This window comes from Phoca vitulina, unplaced genomic scaffold (genome assembly GCF_004348235.1).
Source record: "Phoca vitulina isolate PV1807 unplaced genomic scaffold, GSC_HSeal_1.0 scaffold98, whole genome shotgun sequence".
Taxonomy (NCBI): Eukaryota; Metazoa; Chordata; class Mammalia; order Carnivora; family Phocidae; genus Phoca; species Phoca vitulina.
In genome coordinates, this window is record NW_022589801.1 from 987,558 (window position 1) to 1,006,645 (window position 19,088).

The window sequence follows — 19,088 nt, forward strand, 5'->3', positions numbered from 1 at the left end:
TGGAGTTAGTGTTTATTTTTCTATTTACTGATAATTTGAAGTTGGACATTTTCTGTCTTTTGGGTATGCTGAGGGTGTGAGTCTTGTGTTGTTCTATATGTTGCTTTTGTTGTTCTATTTTTTGTTTTTGTGAAGATATTTTAGAGAAGTAGGTTTTATGGGGCTGCCATTACCTAATGTTATGGGTTGAATTGTATCCCCCTTCCTAAATTTATATGTTGATGCCCTCACGCACAGTACCTCAGAATGTGGCTCTATTTGGCCTGTCTTTACAGAGGCAATCAAGTTACAGTGAAGTTCTTAGGGTGGGTCCCAAGCCCGTATGACTTGTATCCTTATAAGAAGAGGAAATTTGGACACAGATACATATGGAGGAAAGATAATGTGAAGATGTAGGGAGAAGACAATCATTTATAAGCCAAGAAGAGAGGCCTTAGTAAGAACCAACCCTGCTGACACCTAGATCTTGGACTTCTAGCCTCCAGAACTATAAAATAATAGATTTCTATTATTTAAGCACGCCTCCCCTTATTTTGTGGTGCTTTTTTATGGCAGTCCCAGTAAGCTAAGATGCCTGAGTCACTCAGAATTCTAATATATAACTTTTTGTGTAACTTTTTGTCCCCTAAAGGTCTCTTCAGTCCCCGACTGCATACAGTGCATGAGCCTAAAGGCAGGGCTGGCTACATAATTTGTGGGATTCAGTGCAAAATAAAAATGTGGGGAAGAATGTACAGTTAAATGTGCTATAATATAAAGATTTTACCTTTAAAAATAGTTATGTTTATAAAACATAATAGGGGAAACAGTGATACACATGTGACAACATCAACTTTTGTATATATTTTCAGAGTTATAATCATATATATATATTTTTTAGATTTCATTTATTTATTTGAGAGAGAGAGTGAGAGAGAGAGAGAGCATGAGTGGGGGTTGGGGAGAGGGAGAAGCAGACTCCCCACTGAGCAGGGAGCCCGAGGCGGGGCTCAATCCCAGGACCCTGGGATCATGACCTGAGCTGCAGACGCTTAACCGACTGAGCCTCCCAGGTGCCCCAGAGTTATAATCATATATAATACAATAAATAACAATACTTTCCTAATGCAATATCTTGATTTAGCGTAAGATTTTTCTGACTACCCTAGCTACTTCCAGTTCACTTAAGCTGATTTGTGTGTGTATGTGTGTGTGTGTGTGTGTGTGTGTGTGTGTGTATAATTTTTAAGTAATCTCCACATCCAACATGGGGCTCAAACTCACAACCCCAAGATCAAGAGTCACATACTCCACCGACTGAGCCAGCCAGGTGCCCCTCACTTAAGTTGATTTAGTTGATTTTTCTGTCATGCACAACTTAAGAGTCCTGGTTAATATCCTACCATCTTCAGGCTGCAGTGCACACAGGATGGAGGAGGGTACTGCAGAGCCGAAGGGGTGTGTGGAAAGCCTGTTTCCTCAGGGTGTCCAGTGGCCCCTTCTCGTCCCTCTCCACAGACACCAGGCCCTGCCCCCTCCCCCTGTAGAACTGCCCTCCATCTTGCTTCCTGGTGTGACTTCACAGACCTTCTGGTTCTGCAGTATCCTGGAGCTCGAGGCTGTTATGGCTGAAGGATTTCAGGAGAGATACAGACTATGGCAAAGAAGAGAGGAGCAGAGACCCTCTTCTTTGTTCTCTTCCTGGACTGTTGGCAAGGTACAGAGCTCTACCCTCTCAAAGGTCCTGTCACAAGTATAGTGTGGCAGATACCCAAGGAAGAGACTCCCTGTGAACCTAAATCAGGAGGGAGATGGTGTTCTCCTCCCGCAGGTGGAATGGTGAACGCAGGATTTTTCCCCACCTCTACCTTCCTTACCTCCCTGAATCCACCGTAGGGACTTCTTGCTCGGAAGCGGCTAACTTTAACATTTTTCCTGACTGAAGCTTTCTCAGAGGACCTCTGTGGGAGGGTAGCCCACAGACACACTGAGCTTTTTGTTACAAAATTTTTCAAACATATACAAAAGTAGAAAGAGTAGTATGAACCTCTATGCACTAATTAGGCCAATCTTGTTTCATCTATCCCCTCATACACACACACACACACACATACACATTTTAAATAACAGCTTTGTTGAGATATAATTCACATAACATAAAATTCACCCTTTTAAGTATATAATTCAGTGGTTTTTAGTATATTCACAGAGTTGTGAATCAGCACTGCTTAATTTAATTTAATTTAATTTTTTAAAGATTCTATTTATTTATTTGTCAGAGAGAGAGAGAGAGCACAAGCAGGGGGAGCGGTGGGCAGAAGGAGAAGCAGACTCCCTGCTGAGCAAGGAGCCCGATGCGGGACTCCATCCCAGGACCCTGGGATCATGACCTGAGCTGAAGGCAGATGCTCAACTGACTGAGCCACCCAGGCACCCCAACACTGCTTAATTTCAGAACATTTTCATCACTCCATAAAGCACTATCACACTCACTAGCTGTCACTCCCCATTCCCTCTTTCCCACAGTCCCTGGCAACCACTAATGTACTGACTGCTCTATGGAGTTGTCTCTTCTGGATATTTCCTATATGGAATCATACAACGTGTGATCTTTTGTGACTGGCTTCTTTCGTGTAACAGGTTTCATGGTTCAGCCACCCTGTAGCCTGTGTCAGTATTTCAGTCCTTTCTGTGGCCCAACAATATTCCCTTGTATGCATAATGCCACAGCTCGTCAATCCATTTATCAGTTGGCGGACATTTGGGTTGTTACCACTTTTTAGCTATCTGAATCATGCCGTTATGAACATTTTAGGAACATAGATTTTTCAAAGTGAACATTAGATTTACATCCTCTATTTTTAGGGTTTTACTGCATTTGGAACCACTTTTGCTATTTACTAAACTAATTGGCCGACAGCATTCTGGCACATTCTCTCAGTGTAAAGATACTGGGCCTGTGGAGCAAAGCAAAAAGGACAGGAGGTACATTATACAAATCATACAAATCAAAACATTATATAAATGTCAGGGGTGACATCAGGACAAGGGGAGAATGTGACTATTCTTTGTCAGGGCACTTTAAAAACCAAAGCATTTTTGTGAACAAACATTCTACTGCCTGGGCTTACTTCCACTTCCACTGTGTGGATTCTTAATGATTCACTAATGTCTCAGCAAAAGAGAACTTTTTATTTCTTTCATTTACCAAAAAGCCTTCAAAACTGGAAGCATTGTCTGTGTACTATTAACTACCTGATTACCAGTTTTCCTGTAGAGTGGAAAGCTGCCATGAGCACACATTACTAACGTTTATGCAGATTTTCTGTCAGGAAACCGAGTGAGACTCGGCATTGCCACTGGTTGTAAGAAGTTCAAATTCTTGCCGATACTTTATGAATGTGGTGGCACTCAGTAGGTGGGTGTTATGGCCCTAACAACCCTTCATGAGGGGATAGGTATCTCTTTCTTGGTGGTTTGCCCACTCCCCTGGGGCCGGAGAAAGGGCTGGCCTTGACCTAGAATCAAGACATCACAACATCCGTAAAGAGAAAAGCCTGAAATATAGTTCAAAATTCCACAAGTTGCTACAGTTTTTTTTTTTTTTTTTCGTTTAGCACAGTCAATCCATATCCTTGACGTGGTCACATGAGTGTCAGCAGAAGGCTTGAAGTCAGTCCATGGCATCCTAGGGGAGACTGTTGACCCAGTGCTTTTCCATTTATACCTTCATTTTTGTATTCGTCAGTGACAACATCAGGAATTCCTTGTGCTTATCAAACAGATCAGGGAGGGGTGGCCTGAGGCCCTCCAAGCCCCCTCCAAACATAGACCCTAGTGTGGATTAATGCAGAGTATGCAGCAGTTTTGTTCTCTGCCCTCCAAAACGAGAAGGCATCCCATTTCCAAGATGGTCAAAGTCATGCCTTGTTGGCATCATTTCTTATGGAGGGGAAAGTGTTTGTTGAGAAGACACTGAGATGTGTGTCCATCTGTCTTTTTGCTCCCCTCCAACACTGATCACTGAGCATAACCATCCAGTGCCCCTTCTTGCCATTCATAGTAGATACTAACACTGGGATGTGATAAGGGGAGAACACTTTTCCATCTACAGATGACATCAGCACATTTCATCTCAGCCCCTCCTCACAGGCCTCTTGTGGTTGGCACCTTTCTCACCAGTCTCAGATGGGAAAACCAAATCCCTCAGAACTTTACTGCCCAAGATCACAAGGCACTCAGAAGGTGGACTAGAACCCAAGTCCAGTGCTCTTCCTCCTAGAGCAGGTGAAGTGCGTGATGCTCCTCTCAAAACACCATGTAAAAAAGTATTGATTTAAAAAGATTTCATGTAGATCCAATGAGTGATTTAATCACAGCTAAGGTTTATTTTCTCCACAGGTTCAAATACTGGATTTTCATCAAGTTCAAAAAATTGGGATGAAGGTTTGTCTAAACTATTCGGTAAGTAATCTCCTCATGTGAAGCCTCCATGCTGTTTTGAAGAGTGTCACGCTTTTCCAGGGTTGTCTCTCAGATAATCCGATGCTTTGGTGGGAGGGAAAGTACTTGCCTTGAGGCTAGAACCAGTTCTTTGAAGTGTCAGAGTCCCAGGAAATTAGGCAAAGTATAGAAGATAGATACTTGGAAAGGATTCTGCTCCTCAGAGAGGGGTCCATGCAGCAGAACAGGGCCACCATGTGGGAGTTATTGCAAGTGCTGAGTCAGAGCCCACCTTAGACCAGCTGCATCACATCTGCCTGACAAGGTGCCCGGGAGATTTCTGCAGCGGTGGGATGGTGAGGCCCTGAGGCTGAGATAAACATTCTCCCCAGGTCCTTAGTCCTAGTTGAGCGTGAGAATCCCCTGGAGAGATTGTTAAAAAGACCCCTGATCAGATTCCCTGGCATAGGATGAGATATTTGCACCAGTAGTTTTTAAAGCTCCCCAGGTGATTCTAGGCTGGGACTCATTGATCTATTCCAAGTCTCTCATGTAACATTTGAGAAAACCAAGGCCTGGAAAGAAGATGGTAGGAAGCTCCAAGACTATGTTACAACTGAACTGCCAAGAATTATCTTAAGCAACTATTTTGGACTGTTGGATTCTAGTTGAACACTTGCATCATCCAGAGGAATGCTTAATGAAGAGACTGGTAAATTTTAGTGATTCATGTAGATCCTACCATTTTCCTTCCCCCAGCCCCACAGCAGGTAGCCAAGTAGTCGGCAGCCTGCATTCTCAGTGTAGTTTGCTGGTACCAGAATGGGCAATAGGAACCCATCTTCATTGTGTTTACTGTCTTTGATGACTTAAGGAAATGAGAGATAAAGAACTTAAGGAAATCAGGAAAACAATGTTTGAACAAATTGAGAATGTCAATAAAGAAACAAATTATAGAAAGGAACCTGAGATTCTAGAGTTGAAAAGTACGGTGGCTAAAATGAAAAACTTACCAGCGGGATTTGACAGCACATTTCAGCAGACAGAAGTAAGGATCATTTTGAACTTGGACAATTGAAATTTTCCAGTCTGCAGAGCAGAAAGAACAAAAAATGAGCAGAGGATGAGGGACCTGTAAGGTCGCATCAAGTGTACCAACATATACATTACAGAAATCCCAGCAGGAGAAATGAGAGAAAGGGGCAGAGAAAATATATGAGGAAATAATGGCCAAAACCTTCTCAAATTCGATGATTTTACACATCCCAGAAGCTCTAGAAACTCCAGGCATAAATGCAAGAGAGTCACACTGAAACACATTATAGTCAAATTGTTGAAACCCAAAGACAAAGAGACAGTCTTGAAAGCAGCAAAGGAAAAACTATTCATTGTTTACAAGGGATCCTCAATAAGATTAATGGCTGATTCCTCCTCAAAAATCATGGAGACCAGAAGTGATGACATATTTAAAGTCCTGAAAGAAAAGTACTGTCAACCAATAGTTTTATATTTGACAAAACTATTCTTTGAGCATAAAAGATAAACTAAGACATTTCCAGATAAACAAAAGCTAAGAGATCTGCCCCTTAAGAAATGCTAAAGAGAGTACTTTGGGCTGAAATGAAAGGACAGTAGACAGTCAAAAGTTTGAGAATAAAATGAACACTGGTAAAGGTGACTACATAGGTAAATGTAAAAACCAGTATTATTGTAACTTTGGTTTGTTACTTCATTCTTTTTTACAATGTGATTTAAAAGGCAATGAATGAAACAGTGATTGTAAATTTATGTTCATGGACATACAATGTGTAAAGATGTAATTTGTGGCAATATAGGGGAAGGTAGAGATATATATGAGCAGAGTGTTCATATACTAAGTTGGTACTATTCAAACTAGGTTGTTATTAGTTTAAAATGTTAGTTGTAATTCCCAAAGTAATCATGAAGAAAAGAACTAAAACATATACAGAACAGTAACAAAGAAGGCAATTGAAATATAACATTACAAAAAATTGGGGTGCCTGGCTGACTTGGTCTGTTACGCATTTGCCTTCAGCTCGGGTCATGATCCCAGGGTCCTGGGATCAAACCCCACATCGGGCTCCCTGCTCAACAGGGAGTCTGCTTCTCCCTCTCCCTCTGCTGCTCCCCCTGCTTGTGTGCATGCTCTCTCTCTCTCTTTCTCTCTCTCTGTGTCAAATAAATAAATAAATAAATAAATAAAATCTTAAAAAAAAAAAATAAACTCCCACAGGAAAGCAGTAATAAAGGAACTGAGGAACAAAAAATTTATAGGACACAGAAAACAAATAGTTAAATAGCAGAAGTAAATTCTTTTTATCAGTAATCACATTAAGTGTAAATGGATTAAACTCTTATTAAAGGGCAGCGATTAGCATATTGACTAGAAAATCCAATTTTCTTGTTGGGAATTAAAATGGTGCATCTGCTATGGAGAACAGTATGGCTGTTCCTCAATTAAAACTAGAATTACCATATGACCCAGCAATCCCATATTTGGTTATGTATCCCAAAGAATTGGAAGTCTCAAAGAGGTATTTGCCATGCTTATAGCAGCATTCTTCACAATAGCCAAAAGGTAGAAGCAACCCAAGTGTCCATGGATGAATAGACTAACAAAATGTGGTATATACACACAATGGAATATTATTGAGCCTTAAAAAGGAAGGAAATTCTGTTGCATGCTACAACATGAATGTTGTAGCATAACCCGATGCTTTCTTTGCCAAATTTAATAAGCCAGTCACAGGAAAACAAATACTGTTTGGTTCTACTTATAAGAGATATCTAAAGTCAAATTCATAGAAAGAAAGTAGCATGGTAGTTGCCAGGGGCTGGGGTAGGGGAGGTGGAAACAGGGAGTTGTTTAATGAGTATGGAGTTTCAGTTTTGCATGATGAAAATTTCGGGATATCTGTTATACAACAAGGAGAATAAACAATACTACTGAACTATGCTTAAAAATGATCAGGATAGGGCGCCTGGGTGGCTCAGTTGGTTAAGCGACTGCCTTCGGCTCAGGTCATGATCCTGGCATCATGTGCTCATGTGCTCTCTCTCTCATTCTCTCTCTCTCAAATAAATAAATAAAATCTTTAAAAAAAAAAAATGATCAGGATAGTAGGAGCACCTGGCTGGCTCAGTCGGTGGAGCCTGCAACTCTTGATCTCAGGATTGTGGGTTTGAGCCCCACATTGGGTGTAGAGATTATATAGAAATAATAAAATCTCAAAAAAATTATTAGAATGGTAATTTTGTGTTATGTGTTTTTTACTACAATTAAAAATAAAACTTATTTGGGCACCTGGGTGGCTCAATTGGTTAAGTGACTGCCTTCGGCTCAGGTCATGATCCTGGAGTCCCAGGATCGAGTCCCGTATCGGGCTCCCTGCTCAGCAGGGAGTCTGCTTCTCCCTCTGACCCTCCCCCCTCTCATGTGCTCTCTCTCTCTCATTCTCTCTCTCAAATAAATAAATAAAATCTTAAAAAAAACTTATTTAAAAATTTAACATCCTTTTGTGATAAAAACACTCAATAAACTAGGAATATAAGGGCACTTCCTCAATGTGATAAAGTCCATATATGAAAAATACCCAGCTAACATCATAATGATGAAAGAATGGAAGTTTTTCCCCTAATATCAGCCATGAGACATTCTTGCCAATTCTTTCAACATAGACTGTGAGTCCTAGCAGAGAAATTAGGCAAGAAAAAGAAATGAAAGGATCTAAAATAAATCCATAAAAAGTTCACAAAAATTGTTAGAGCTAAAAAATTAATTCAGATAACCATTAGTTTGTTCTCTAGAGTTAAGTCTCTTTCTTTTTTTTTTTTTAAGATTTTATTTATTTATTTTTGAGAGAGAGAGAGTGAGCGTGAGCACAAGCAGGGGAGAGGGGCAGAGGGAGGAGACTCCCCCCTGAGCAGGGAGACCAATGCGGGACTTGATTCCAGGACCCTGGGATCATGACCTGAGCCAAAGGCAGATGCTTAACTGACTGAGCCACCCAGGCGCCCATGTCTGTTTCTTGGTTTGCCTCTCTCTCTTTTTTCCCTTCTCTCCTTTGTTTTGTTTCTTAAATTCCACATATGAGTGAAATCATATGGTATTTGTCTTTCTCTGAACGACTTATTTTGCTTAGTATAATAGTCTCTAGCTCCATTTGAAAGTTTGCAGGATATAAAAACAACACAGAAAAATCATTTGTATTTCTATATTCTGATATGAATAGTCCAAAAAAGGAAAAGAAATCAAGAAAACAATTTTATTTACAATGGCATCAAAAAGATTAAAATACTTAGGAATACATTTAGTGAAGGAGGCAAAAAACTTGTACACAGAAAGGGACAAAACATTGCTGGAAGAAATGAAAGAAGACCTAAGTAAATGGAAAGATATCCTATGTTAATGAATTGAAAGACTTACTGTTGTAAAGATGACAATAATCCCCAAAGTGACCTACAGATTCAATGCAAACCCTATCAAAATTCTAATTGCATTTTTTGGAAAATAGAAGAACTCATTCTGAAATTCCTATAGAATCTCAGTAGACCCAAAGTAGTCAAAATCATCTTGAAACAGAAGAACAAATTTGGGGGACTCCTGGGGGGCTCAGTCGATTAAGCCTCCCACTCTTGGTTTCAGCTCAGGTCATGATTTCATGGGTTGTGGGATTGAGCCCTGCATCAGGCTCTGTGCTCAGTGGGGAGTCTGCTGGAGAGTCTGTCTCTCTCCCTCTTCCTCTGTCTTTACACCCTCTTCTCTCTCTAAAATAAATAAATAAATCTTAAAAAAAAAAGAACAAAAAATTTGGAAGAATCCGACTTCCTCATTTCAAAACTTACTACAAAGTGGGTCAGAATGACAACTGGAGCAAGAAGGAAGATAATGACACTAAATGTCATGAGATTTGGGGCAAAGTTTCTAGCTGCATATCTTTCAGTGGGAAATATCTACTGCTCAAGACATCTAGTGCAATCACACTTTTTCAGAAATGATTGTAGGAGTTAGGATTTCCCTTCCCAAGGCAAGATATTTCAGAGTATAATATCCTATGTCCACTGAGCTTATATCATTGATTTACTGTATTTGTAGACTGTTTTAGGTACTTCCAGAGAAAAATGTCAATCCCCCACAGCTGGTATTAACATGCCTTTTTTTACTTCATTTGAGATGAAATTCTACAGCAAGTGTTTTACAAGGTTCCATATGGGACACCATTTGATGAAGCAAGAACAGCAAGCAAATCAATTACAAAGAGAGACATGAATTCAGAAAGTAAGTATATGTCTTTAAAACTATAGGTACATCTATTCCTATAGGGGTCCATGTATTGTATTATATATACAGTGCTATCATTTCAGCATTTGTTAGAACAGCTCCCTGGGTGGCAAAGACAAATTGAGAAATGAAGGACAAAATTGTCTGAAAACCTCTCTATAACCTTCAAATCTATGGTCTAAAATGTGCCTATCCCTCTATTTTGCCGGGGGGGTGGAGATCCTTGGAGTTCATGTGTCAAGTAGGTTCTCACTTTCTGGAGGCTGTTCAGAAGACAGGAACTGGAATTGCAAGTGGTGTTTACCTTTCCTGACAACAGGAACCCTGAGTAATGTAATAACTTTGTCTTGCACACGCTTTATACTTCCTGTACTTCCCGATGCATAGTTTGATACTTTGCTTAGCCCCTGGGGAAAGCTGGTGCAGTCATTAGTACACCCATTCAATGGGATAAGACCCAGGCCAAAAAAATCACTTGCCCTAGGCACACCAGTAGAAATAACAAAAATGAAAAATACTTTCTGATACTTCCCAAAAGCAGCTTCAGATTATTTTTTTTAAGTAGCAGTTTGAGAATTAAGACAGTTGTTTGATCATAGGTTGTAAGGATAGAATTGTGCATCAGAAACTTCCAGCAGTACAGGAAAGTGCCCTGAGCAACCGAGTAATGGGCACTGTGTTGGAATTTTGCATACAGATGTGAATTTCAGTTCCCGAGGTTGGTTTCCCACAGCATCTGCCTGGGCTCCAGTCTCTCTGTAGTCAGCAGCTAGCTGGTGCCTCGCTCTACATTGACATGTAAACTTTCAAATATACATCCCCAATACAAGTTGAATTCTGTATTAACATTGTAACACTTAAAACAAAATATGGACCCAAAGTACTCAGAAGTGTGTACTGATACAAATTTTTCTCTTTCATTTTTTCCCCCATTGTTTTCATCAAAGGAACCAGTGTTCCTGGGTATTCTACTGCACCAAGGTTTCTCCTTGGCAGCATGGACAGAATTTCTATTAATGGTAAATGCAAATGGATATAATTGGAGTTGGGGGCCAATAAGTAATACCTTATCTTCCTTGTGCCTGAGTTTAGAGCCAAATGTGAGACTGAGCTAAGGATCCGGCGGGTGGAGCTCAGACTATCTTCTCTAGAAAACTTGGCTGGATAATGTGGGTGCTTCACTTCGAATTAGGAAGAGTGCTAATCACTGGTGAGGTTTAGGGTACCTGTGGTTTCCCCAAACCCCCACCATGAGAGAGTTTGCTTCTGTAAAATTCACAGCATAGAGGAGCAGTTCAGAATGTCTGCTCTCTGGAGGCAAATGGATGTGAGAGAGAGAGAGAGAGAGGAGCTGGCCATAGGTACCTGAATCCTCTTCCCAAACTTACCTGTGAAGTCCCTTTCTCCCCCTGGGGACGGGGACTGGTGAGGGGCAGAGCACATTCTTGAAGTGATACCCCAGAGGAGTTCTCTCCCTCCCCACCACGAGGAGTGTGGGAAGGTGCTTCCCTTTAGCTGATGAGCAAAGGCTCATCTCACAGACCCAATTATGGTGGGGGCAGATTGGCTCTGAAGACAGGTTGAGGAACTAGCATCCCATGAAGCATTTCTTCCCTAGGCAGATAGAAAGATTTAAAAGGGAAAATAGGCTAATTATGTCACTGTCCAAGCTGGCAAATATGTGGGCTTTTCTGGGAGTAAGGGTGGTTCCCAACCCTGACCATGCATCAACCATGGAGTAGAGGATGAGAAATGGGAAGAGATTATAAACCCTTATTTCTGGAACCCACCAAGAGTTTCTAAAAGTGGAGTCCAGGGTTCCACACAATTATGCCTATTTTCCAAGTGATTTGCCTACAGGTTATATTTGGAACCATTGACCTAGATGGTTTTTGGAGATTAATTTACCACAGAATTCTCTTTAAGATGAATACCTCTAATATTCCTGAATTTGTCCTATACATTTCCTTCTGTGAATTTCATGATAATCATAAATTCAATGTAGTTGAGCATCTCTTTGATACCGAGGTCTACACCAGGAGACGTGAAAGGATGATTTTATACTGAGAACCACAGACGGGTTCGAATGATTTCATCAGCATAGTCCAGGTCATGCCATTTTTCTCTGAAATGCTACACCATTTATTAAAAAGTCCATCTATGCTCCAATGATCTGAGATACCTCCTTTATCTTATACTAAATTCCCATATGTCCTGGGTCTCTTCCTGGGCTTTTTTTTTTTTTTTTTTTTTTAAGATTTTATTTATTTATTTGACAGAGAGAGACACAGTGAGAGAGGGAACACAAGCACGGGGAGTGGGAGAGGGAGAAGCAGACTTCCTGCAGAGCAGGGAGCCTGATGCGGGGCTCGATCCCAGGACCCTAGGATCATGACCTGAACCGAAGGCAGATGCTTAATGACTGAGCCACCAGGCACCCCTCTTCCTGGGCTTTCTATCCTAACCACTGGCCTACTGGTTTCTGTATACAACAGTACCACACTGTTTTGTTTTTTGTTTTTTTTAATTTTTTTTAAGATTTTATTTATTTGCGAGAGAGAGAATGAGAGACAGAGAGCATGAGAGGGAGGAGGGTCAGAGGGAGAAGCAGACTCCCTGCTGAGCAGGGAGCCTGATGTGGGACTCGATCCCGGGACTCCAGGATCATGACCTGAGCCGAAGGCAGTCGCTTAACCAACTGAGCCACCCAGGCGCCCAGTACCACACTGTTTTAATTACAGAGGCTGAAATAGTATGTTTCAGTGCCTTATGAGACTAGGCCCCCCTTCTTTGCAGTTTTTGTTTGTTCAGTGTTTTCCTGGCTATTTTTGCATGTTTGTTTTTGCACGTGTATCAACTTGTGTAACTTCATTAGAAGCCTGTCGATATTTTTATTAGCATCACATTAAATTTATAACACAATATTCACTTTGGGAAAACTGATGGTAAATCATTCTGTGCTGGAAATGGGGATGTCTTTCCATTTCTTCAAGTTTACTTTTGGCTTTTTCAGTGTGTGATTTTTCTCCCTTATAGGAGCTTGACTCAGTGCTCGGAGTATAAAATGGGTTTATTTTCCTCTACCTCCCCAGACCCCCAAGGTGTACAGTGGCCAATTTAAACTAGGTTTGGAGGCCACTCCTTTTTTTTTTTTTTATTACACAAAGCATCACATTACATATTGATCATTACACTCATCTTGATAATCCATGATGTTGAGTTTCTAGGAGTCTCACAATTAGAAGATTAGAAAACTTCCCTTGGAACTATAATGTCAGGTTGAATCATTTGAACTTACTGTTTTTTTGTAGGTCATAAGTGGTTAAGGGGCGCCTGGGTGGCTCAGTCAGTTAAGTGTCCAACCCTTAATTTCAGCTCAGGTCATGACCTCAGGGTCATGGGATTGAGCCCTGCATCAGGCTCTGCACTCAGCAGGGAGTGTGCTTGAGATTCTCTCTCCCTCTCCCTCTGCCCCTCCCCCCTGCTCTCTCTCTCTAAAATAAATAAATAAATATTTTTAAAAACTGGTCAAGTAGCTCTAATTTCATATGGTTCAACCTCAACACGTGGTTCAATCATTCAGGCATCTGGGTCACATACCCAATTCCAGGCTTCCGGTAGAGTGTAGATCCCTTTGTAATGGTGTTACTTCTCTCCATCCACAAAACCTGAGGTAGCTGATTCAAATCCTTATGTTTATATGGACATAAGCAAATATTTCCTTTCTTCAGCTCTCTTCCTTGGAATTTCATTTCTACTGTGGTTTTAAAATAGGTCCACAAATTCTTTGATACCCCTCCCCTTGAGTGTGGGCTGGACTGAGTGACTTGCTTCGAATGAATAGAACGTGACAGAAGTGATGGTGTGCTACTTCATAGATTAGGTCATCAAAGACATTGTGGTTTCTGCCCAGCTATCTCTTGAATTGCTCACTCTGGGGAAAGTCAGTTGCCATGTTGTGACGACATTCCAGCAGTGTCCACTGACTTAAGGAAAGGCCCTTGTGGTGAGCAACCGGGCCCTCCTGCCTCCAGCCAGTGGGGAGATGAGGCCTTCTGCCAACAGCTGTATGAGTGAGTCATTTTGGAAGCAGACCCTCTGGTGCCACTCAGCCTTCAAAGGACTGCAGCCTTGGCCAATGAATCAGTCTTAGCTGGGTGGTTCTGGCTCAGAGTTTCTCATGAGGTTGCAGTCAAGAGTCTTCAAGTTTCCTTCTCTCACTCAAGACCTAGCTATTGATCTCCTACTCGGTGAGAGGTGCTGTGCCAGGAGTAGAGAGCTGAACAAGGCACTTGTATCCTCCAAGAGCTCACTGCTAATAGGAAAGTCGGTGTCATCTGTAATTATTAGCTATAAATATGCTAAAATGGAAGGTGCTTAAAAAGTGCTTCAGGGGCACCTGGGTGGCTCAGTTGGTTAAGCGACTGCCTTTGGCTCAGGTCATGATCCTGGAGTCCCAGGATCGACTTCCACGTCGGGCTCTCTGCTCAGTGGGGAGTCTGCTTCTCCCTCTGACCCTCCCCCTCTCTCGTGCTCTCTCTCTCTCATTCTCTCTCTCAAATAAATAAATAAAATCTTAAAAAAAAAATGTGCTTCAGGTTGTATTTGCATGGAGCTTTGAGAGGACAAAAGAGAGGCAGGTCTGCTAACTAAGGTTTTTTGAGTAGAGAGAGTGAATTAAGAAGAGACCTCCCTGCAGACAGTAGTAGAGGTCACACTACACAAGAAAAGGAGGCTGACCAGGCCCCTCTTCAGAGGCCAGGAGCTGCTCTGAAGCTATTGTGCTGCACTAGGAAATCCACAAATCTTCATTAGCAGCCATGACCATTCCCCCCCAAAATTAATGGTAAAAAGGGTTGTGTAGGAAGAGGGCTGAGGAAATGATTTTTTTTTTTTTGAGAAGTGATGTGTCTTGTTAAAGTGTGCACAGGTGTGCAGTGAGCTCCAGCTATTATTGATTTAGCTCCGCTGAGGGGAACCTGGGTCTTAGTTAATACGGCCGCAGTAGGGTGCTCTGAGTAGAAGCAATCAAAGTCTTATTTCAGTGCTAGTCTCCTAAGAGGAAAAAGAGAGAGAGAGAAATGATGACATAAAACTTCGACTTTTCCTTGAACACAAAGCCAAAATTTCTTGGTTCTGGGCTCATTTGACACATTTTTACCAGGCCCAGGATGTGACTGATTGGCACTTGAATTGAGTCTGCCTCATGGATGTGGGGCTTAGCTTGTTGTCCTTGCTCCTGTAACTGCTTCTCTCATAGTTAATGGTTTTCTGTAGTTGAAACGAGGTTTGGAAACTGACTATATTTGGCAAAACTCGGTAACTGTGCTTATTTTGTCTCGCCAAAAAAAAATCCAACAAATGATCAAAATCACAACCCATATTGATGGTAAATGTAGACAGTGGCTTCTAATTCTGGTTTTGTGTTTGTGGTACAGAGACAAGGAGGATAAAAATTTGTGTTCAAGTGATGAGTCTATCTTTTCCACACCTCTATGAAAGAGCAAGGCCAATGTAACCCCTTAGTGGACTAACTCTGCACTGTCCAGAGTTTTCTGTGTATCTGTGGTTGTTAATCTCTTGACTGATTTGACAAGCTGGCGTTTCTGAAGTCAGGTAATTATGACTCATGTTAAGTTGGAAGTTTTCTCTCTTTTCTAAGTCAAATTGAATAAGGAACACATTTTTCTCCTTCCTCAGAAATAATTAAGACCTCAAGAGGCTGTTGTTTCATACCATAGCTGTGTTAACCACATTGTCTCATTCCCACCTCTTTGAGAACTAGGCCAAGGCAGATTCACCAAACTCACGCCAAAGCTGCCGCTCAGCTCAAAGGCATCTGGGCCTGGGGGGTCCAGCCTTGAAGTGTTCTAGGGACACAGGGTTCATTACTTCTCACTCTTCCTCATTCCCTTTTTATTTATTTATTTTTTAAAGATTTTATTTATTTATTTGACAGAGAGACATAGTGAGAGAGGGAACACAAGCAGGGGGAGTGGGAGAGGGAGAAGCAGGCTTCCCGCTGAGCAGGGAGCCCGACTCGGGGCTCGATCCCAGGACCCTGGGATCATGACCTGAGCCGAAGGCAGACGCTTAATGACTGAGCCACCCAGGCGCCCTCCTCATTCCCTTTTTAATAGCCTTACTTTCTAACTGCTAACCTCTTAGTCCACACATCTCGCTGGATCTCCTACCCATTGGTTCTGGTTTGCTCCTGGAACTTCTCAGAACATCTCCCAGCCCCTTTCCAGGGCCATTCTTGTGTTGGACAAAGATCTCCTGGCTTCCCAGTCTTCTTCACGCTAAACTCACTCAGGCCCTTTGACAAGGTCTCATATACAAACGAGTCAAAGATAGCCAGTGGAAGAGTTAGGATGCTAATATTTCTGATTTTCAACCCTGCCTGTTTCTATTAGGCCATTCTATAGCCCCTCTCCCAATAAATGCATATGTCAGTGTAGTTCACTCTGTCTTGCCCTTGCAATTTAAGAAAAATTTTTATAGTACTTTGTGATTTATAAATTGTTTCCATGAATATTATGCTATCTGTGAGGTAGGTCTTATTATTTCTATCTTACGCTTGTGGAGACTGGGGTCAGAGAGGCTCAACAACTGACTGAAAGATTCTCTTGAGGTCCTCTAAGGTGGTCCCTGACCAGCTCATTTGGCGGGGGGGGGGGGGGGTAGTCTGTGAGAAATACACATTCTCAAGCCTCCTCAGACCTACTGAATCAGAAACTCTTGGGTGGGGCCCAGCGGTCTGTCTTTTAAGGCCTCCTGGTGATTTGGATGCACACTCACGTGTGAAAACCACCGTCTCAATCTATGGGTGGGTCACCCAGGAATTTGTTAGATTAAAAAAATAATAACAAAACATTGATGTACGTTTGGACTTTTCTCCAAAATCCTCCCTAACTCCTCACTTTGATTCTAGAGGAAGTTATTTTTTTTTAAGATTTTATTTATTTATTTATTTGAGAGAGAGAGAGCGTGAGCAGGGGAGGAGCAGAGGGAGAGGGACAAGCAGACTCCGCTGAGTGTGGAGCCCACCTCAGGGCTCGATCGCATGGCCCCGAGATCATGACCCGAGGGGAAATCGAAATCGAGAGTTGGATGTTTAACTGACTGAGCCATTCAGGCGCCCCTGGGGGAAGTTACTTTTATCATGAAAATAGAACTTATCAGGGGCGCCTGGCTGGCTCTGTCATTAGAGCAGGTGACTCTTGATCTCGGGGTTGTAAGTTTGAGCCCCACGGTAAGTGTAGAGATTACTTAAAAATAAAATCTTTTTTTTTTTTTAAGATTTTATTTATTTATTTGACAGAGAGAGACACAGCAAGAGAGGGAACACAAGCAGGGAACACAAGTGGGAGAGGGAGAAGCAGGCTTCCCGCTGAGCAGGGAGCCCGATGTGGGACTCGATCCCAGGACTCTGGGATCATGACCTGAGCCGAAGGCAGATGCTTAACGACTGAGCCACCCAGGCGCCCCTAAAAATAAAATCTTAAAAAAAAAATAGAACTAATCACAGACCAATGGTTGTTTTTAGATGAACTCATTTTGTCTTTTGTCTTCTGTAGGTCACAATTCAGAGAAGAGGGATAAAGAATCCTCTCTCTCCAACAGGAATATAAATGAGCCATTTTCTGCTATAGATAAAGAAACACTTGAAGAAGCAGTTAGGACAGGTAATAAGCTATATAGTGTAAGCTAAATAAGACACTTAAGTATAGATAACTTCAGAGTGCATCTGTGCCTTTCATGGTACTTTTACAAAGGAGATGTCAGCATGCCTTTAATTTACCCACAAAAGCATACAATCTGCCAGTAAAATGATGAATTAAACTAATTCTGGGAATTTGACCACCCTTTCGAAAAGATGCTACTTTTAGTCATTTCTACCCAACCAGGGTCATTCCTAACATAGGCATCATCTTCTGAGCCTCTGCCATTACTGCACACTGAGACTTTCTAACAAGTAGGAGGGAGTAAATCCAAATATTAACTAGTCCCGGATCTTCAACCTTGGATGACCTGAGCCTGGGCCCATTCAGAATGGGTAGAAACTTGCCCATCATGGCAATGTGCTGACTTTTTCCAACAGGGCCCTTAGAGTTGCTTGGTGCTGCGGCCTCTTGCTGTAGCTTAGATCGAAGTGGCAAGTTGGACATTTCTAATTTTCTCCCCATAACCCAAGATGGCCCTTGGCCAGCATCCCCCTGCCTGCATTGCTAGGCGCCCCCTCAGTGGTTCTCCACACCAAACCATCCAGTTCCTGTTATGGAACGTCTGTGCCCCATGTCCTTGATTCCTGCTTTTGTCACATTACAAATGGAGTGACAGAAGCCCTAGGAGTCCCTGATATCAGCTGGGGTCTCCAGCTAAGATTGCCTTGTGCTCTAAAGCCCACATTCGGTGGCATTCCGAATCCACCCTCAAGATTTCTGCAAGTCCCTATAGGCTGTAAGAGCTCAAGATCATCTGGTGGCATGTTTACCCTTGTGCGTGAAATTCCCCCAAACTTACGGACTTGAGGCAGATTATATATATGTGGCAGAACTTCCCGAAGCTGGGAGGGTGGGGTGATGGGGGCCAGCTTCAAACTGAATATTTGACTCCATTGTTTTTAGTAGCCATTGCAGAACTTTCCACTGCCTCTGTGGCCCCTGACTCCTCTTTCCATCTGACCTCTCCCCTATTCTTCTCCTCCTGCAAACTGTGCCTTGTTGTCTCTACTTCTTGGTTGCTTTGCTGCTTGCTGGCTCATACCCTCAGCTTCTTACCTCCACCACCAAACAGCATCCCATGTCACCGCCAAACAGCTTACGAGTGTATTTTCCTAAACAAAGCCTGTTTTGTCCCCAAGAGGACTTCTGGAGCCAGCAGCTAAGTCGCTACAGTCTTCAGTTCTGGTTGTCCCTGCAGATCTGTATGGGGCTGTCTCTTTCTGTTTACTTTGCCATGTGTCTTTTCATTTAGATGTTCAAAATAAGAACGTACTGTGTGCGCAGCTTCTGCGGTTCCTCCAGAGGAACATCATCATTGCCGCCGCCTCAGTGGCGGGAATCCTTGTGGTCACAGTGTTGTTGCTGCTGGCCTTGACCACATGCATCAGGAGGAAACAACTATCGTGAGTGGCTCTTACCTCCCGCCTTCCTTCGAAGGACTCGTGGGTATTTGTGCCAATGTTGCCCCAGAGCTTCCTGCCAATCCTGGAGTTAGGTTGTATATTCATAGAGTACGGATGGCCCAGGCTAGGAGTCTTTAAGCCCTGCCTTGGTGGTGATGCACAGTTAGGTATGGATTTCCTGGCTTGGACCGTGCTTGCCTCTAAAGAATCCCTTAGGTTCGGCCACACCTGTTT

The 19,088-nt window shown here is 42.3% G+C and overlaps 1 protein-coding gene across 1 annotated transcript in view; it reads left to right on the plus strand.

The window, feature by feature from the left end:
- CUNH2orf92 (chromosome unknown C2orf92 homolog) overlaps window positions 1-19,088 on the plus strand; it is a 31,051-nt gene that overhangs the window by 10,353 nt on the left and 1,610 nt on the right. The window contains exons 2-5 of the mRNA XM_032397364.1: window positions 4,381-4,443; window positions 9,617-9,721; window positions 17,305-17,412; window positions 18,704-18,854. Of these exons, the coding sequence (XP_032253255.1) occupies window positions 4,381-4,443; window positions 9,617-9,721; window positions 17,305-17,412; window positions 18,704-18,854 (427 nt within the window). The remainder of the gene's footprint in view (window positions 1-4,380; window positions 4,444-9,616; window positions 9,722-17,304; window positions 17,413-18,703; window positions 18,855-19,088) is intronic.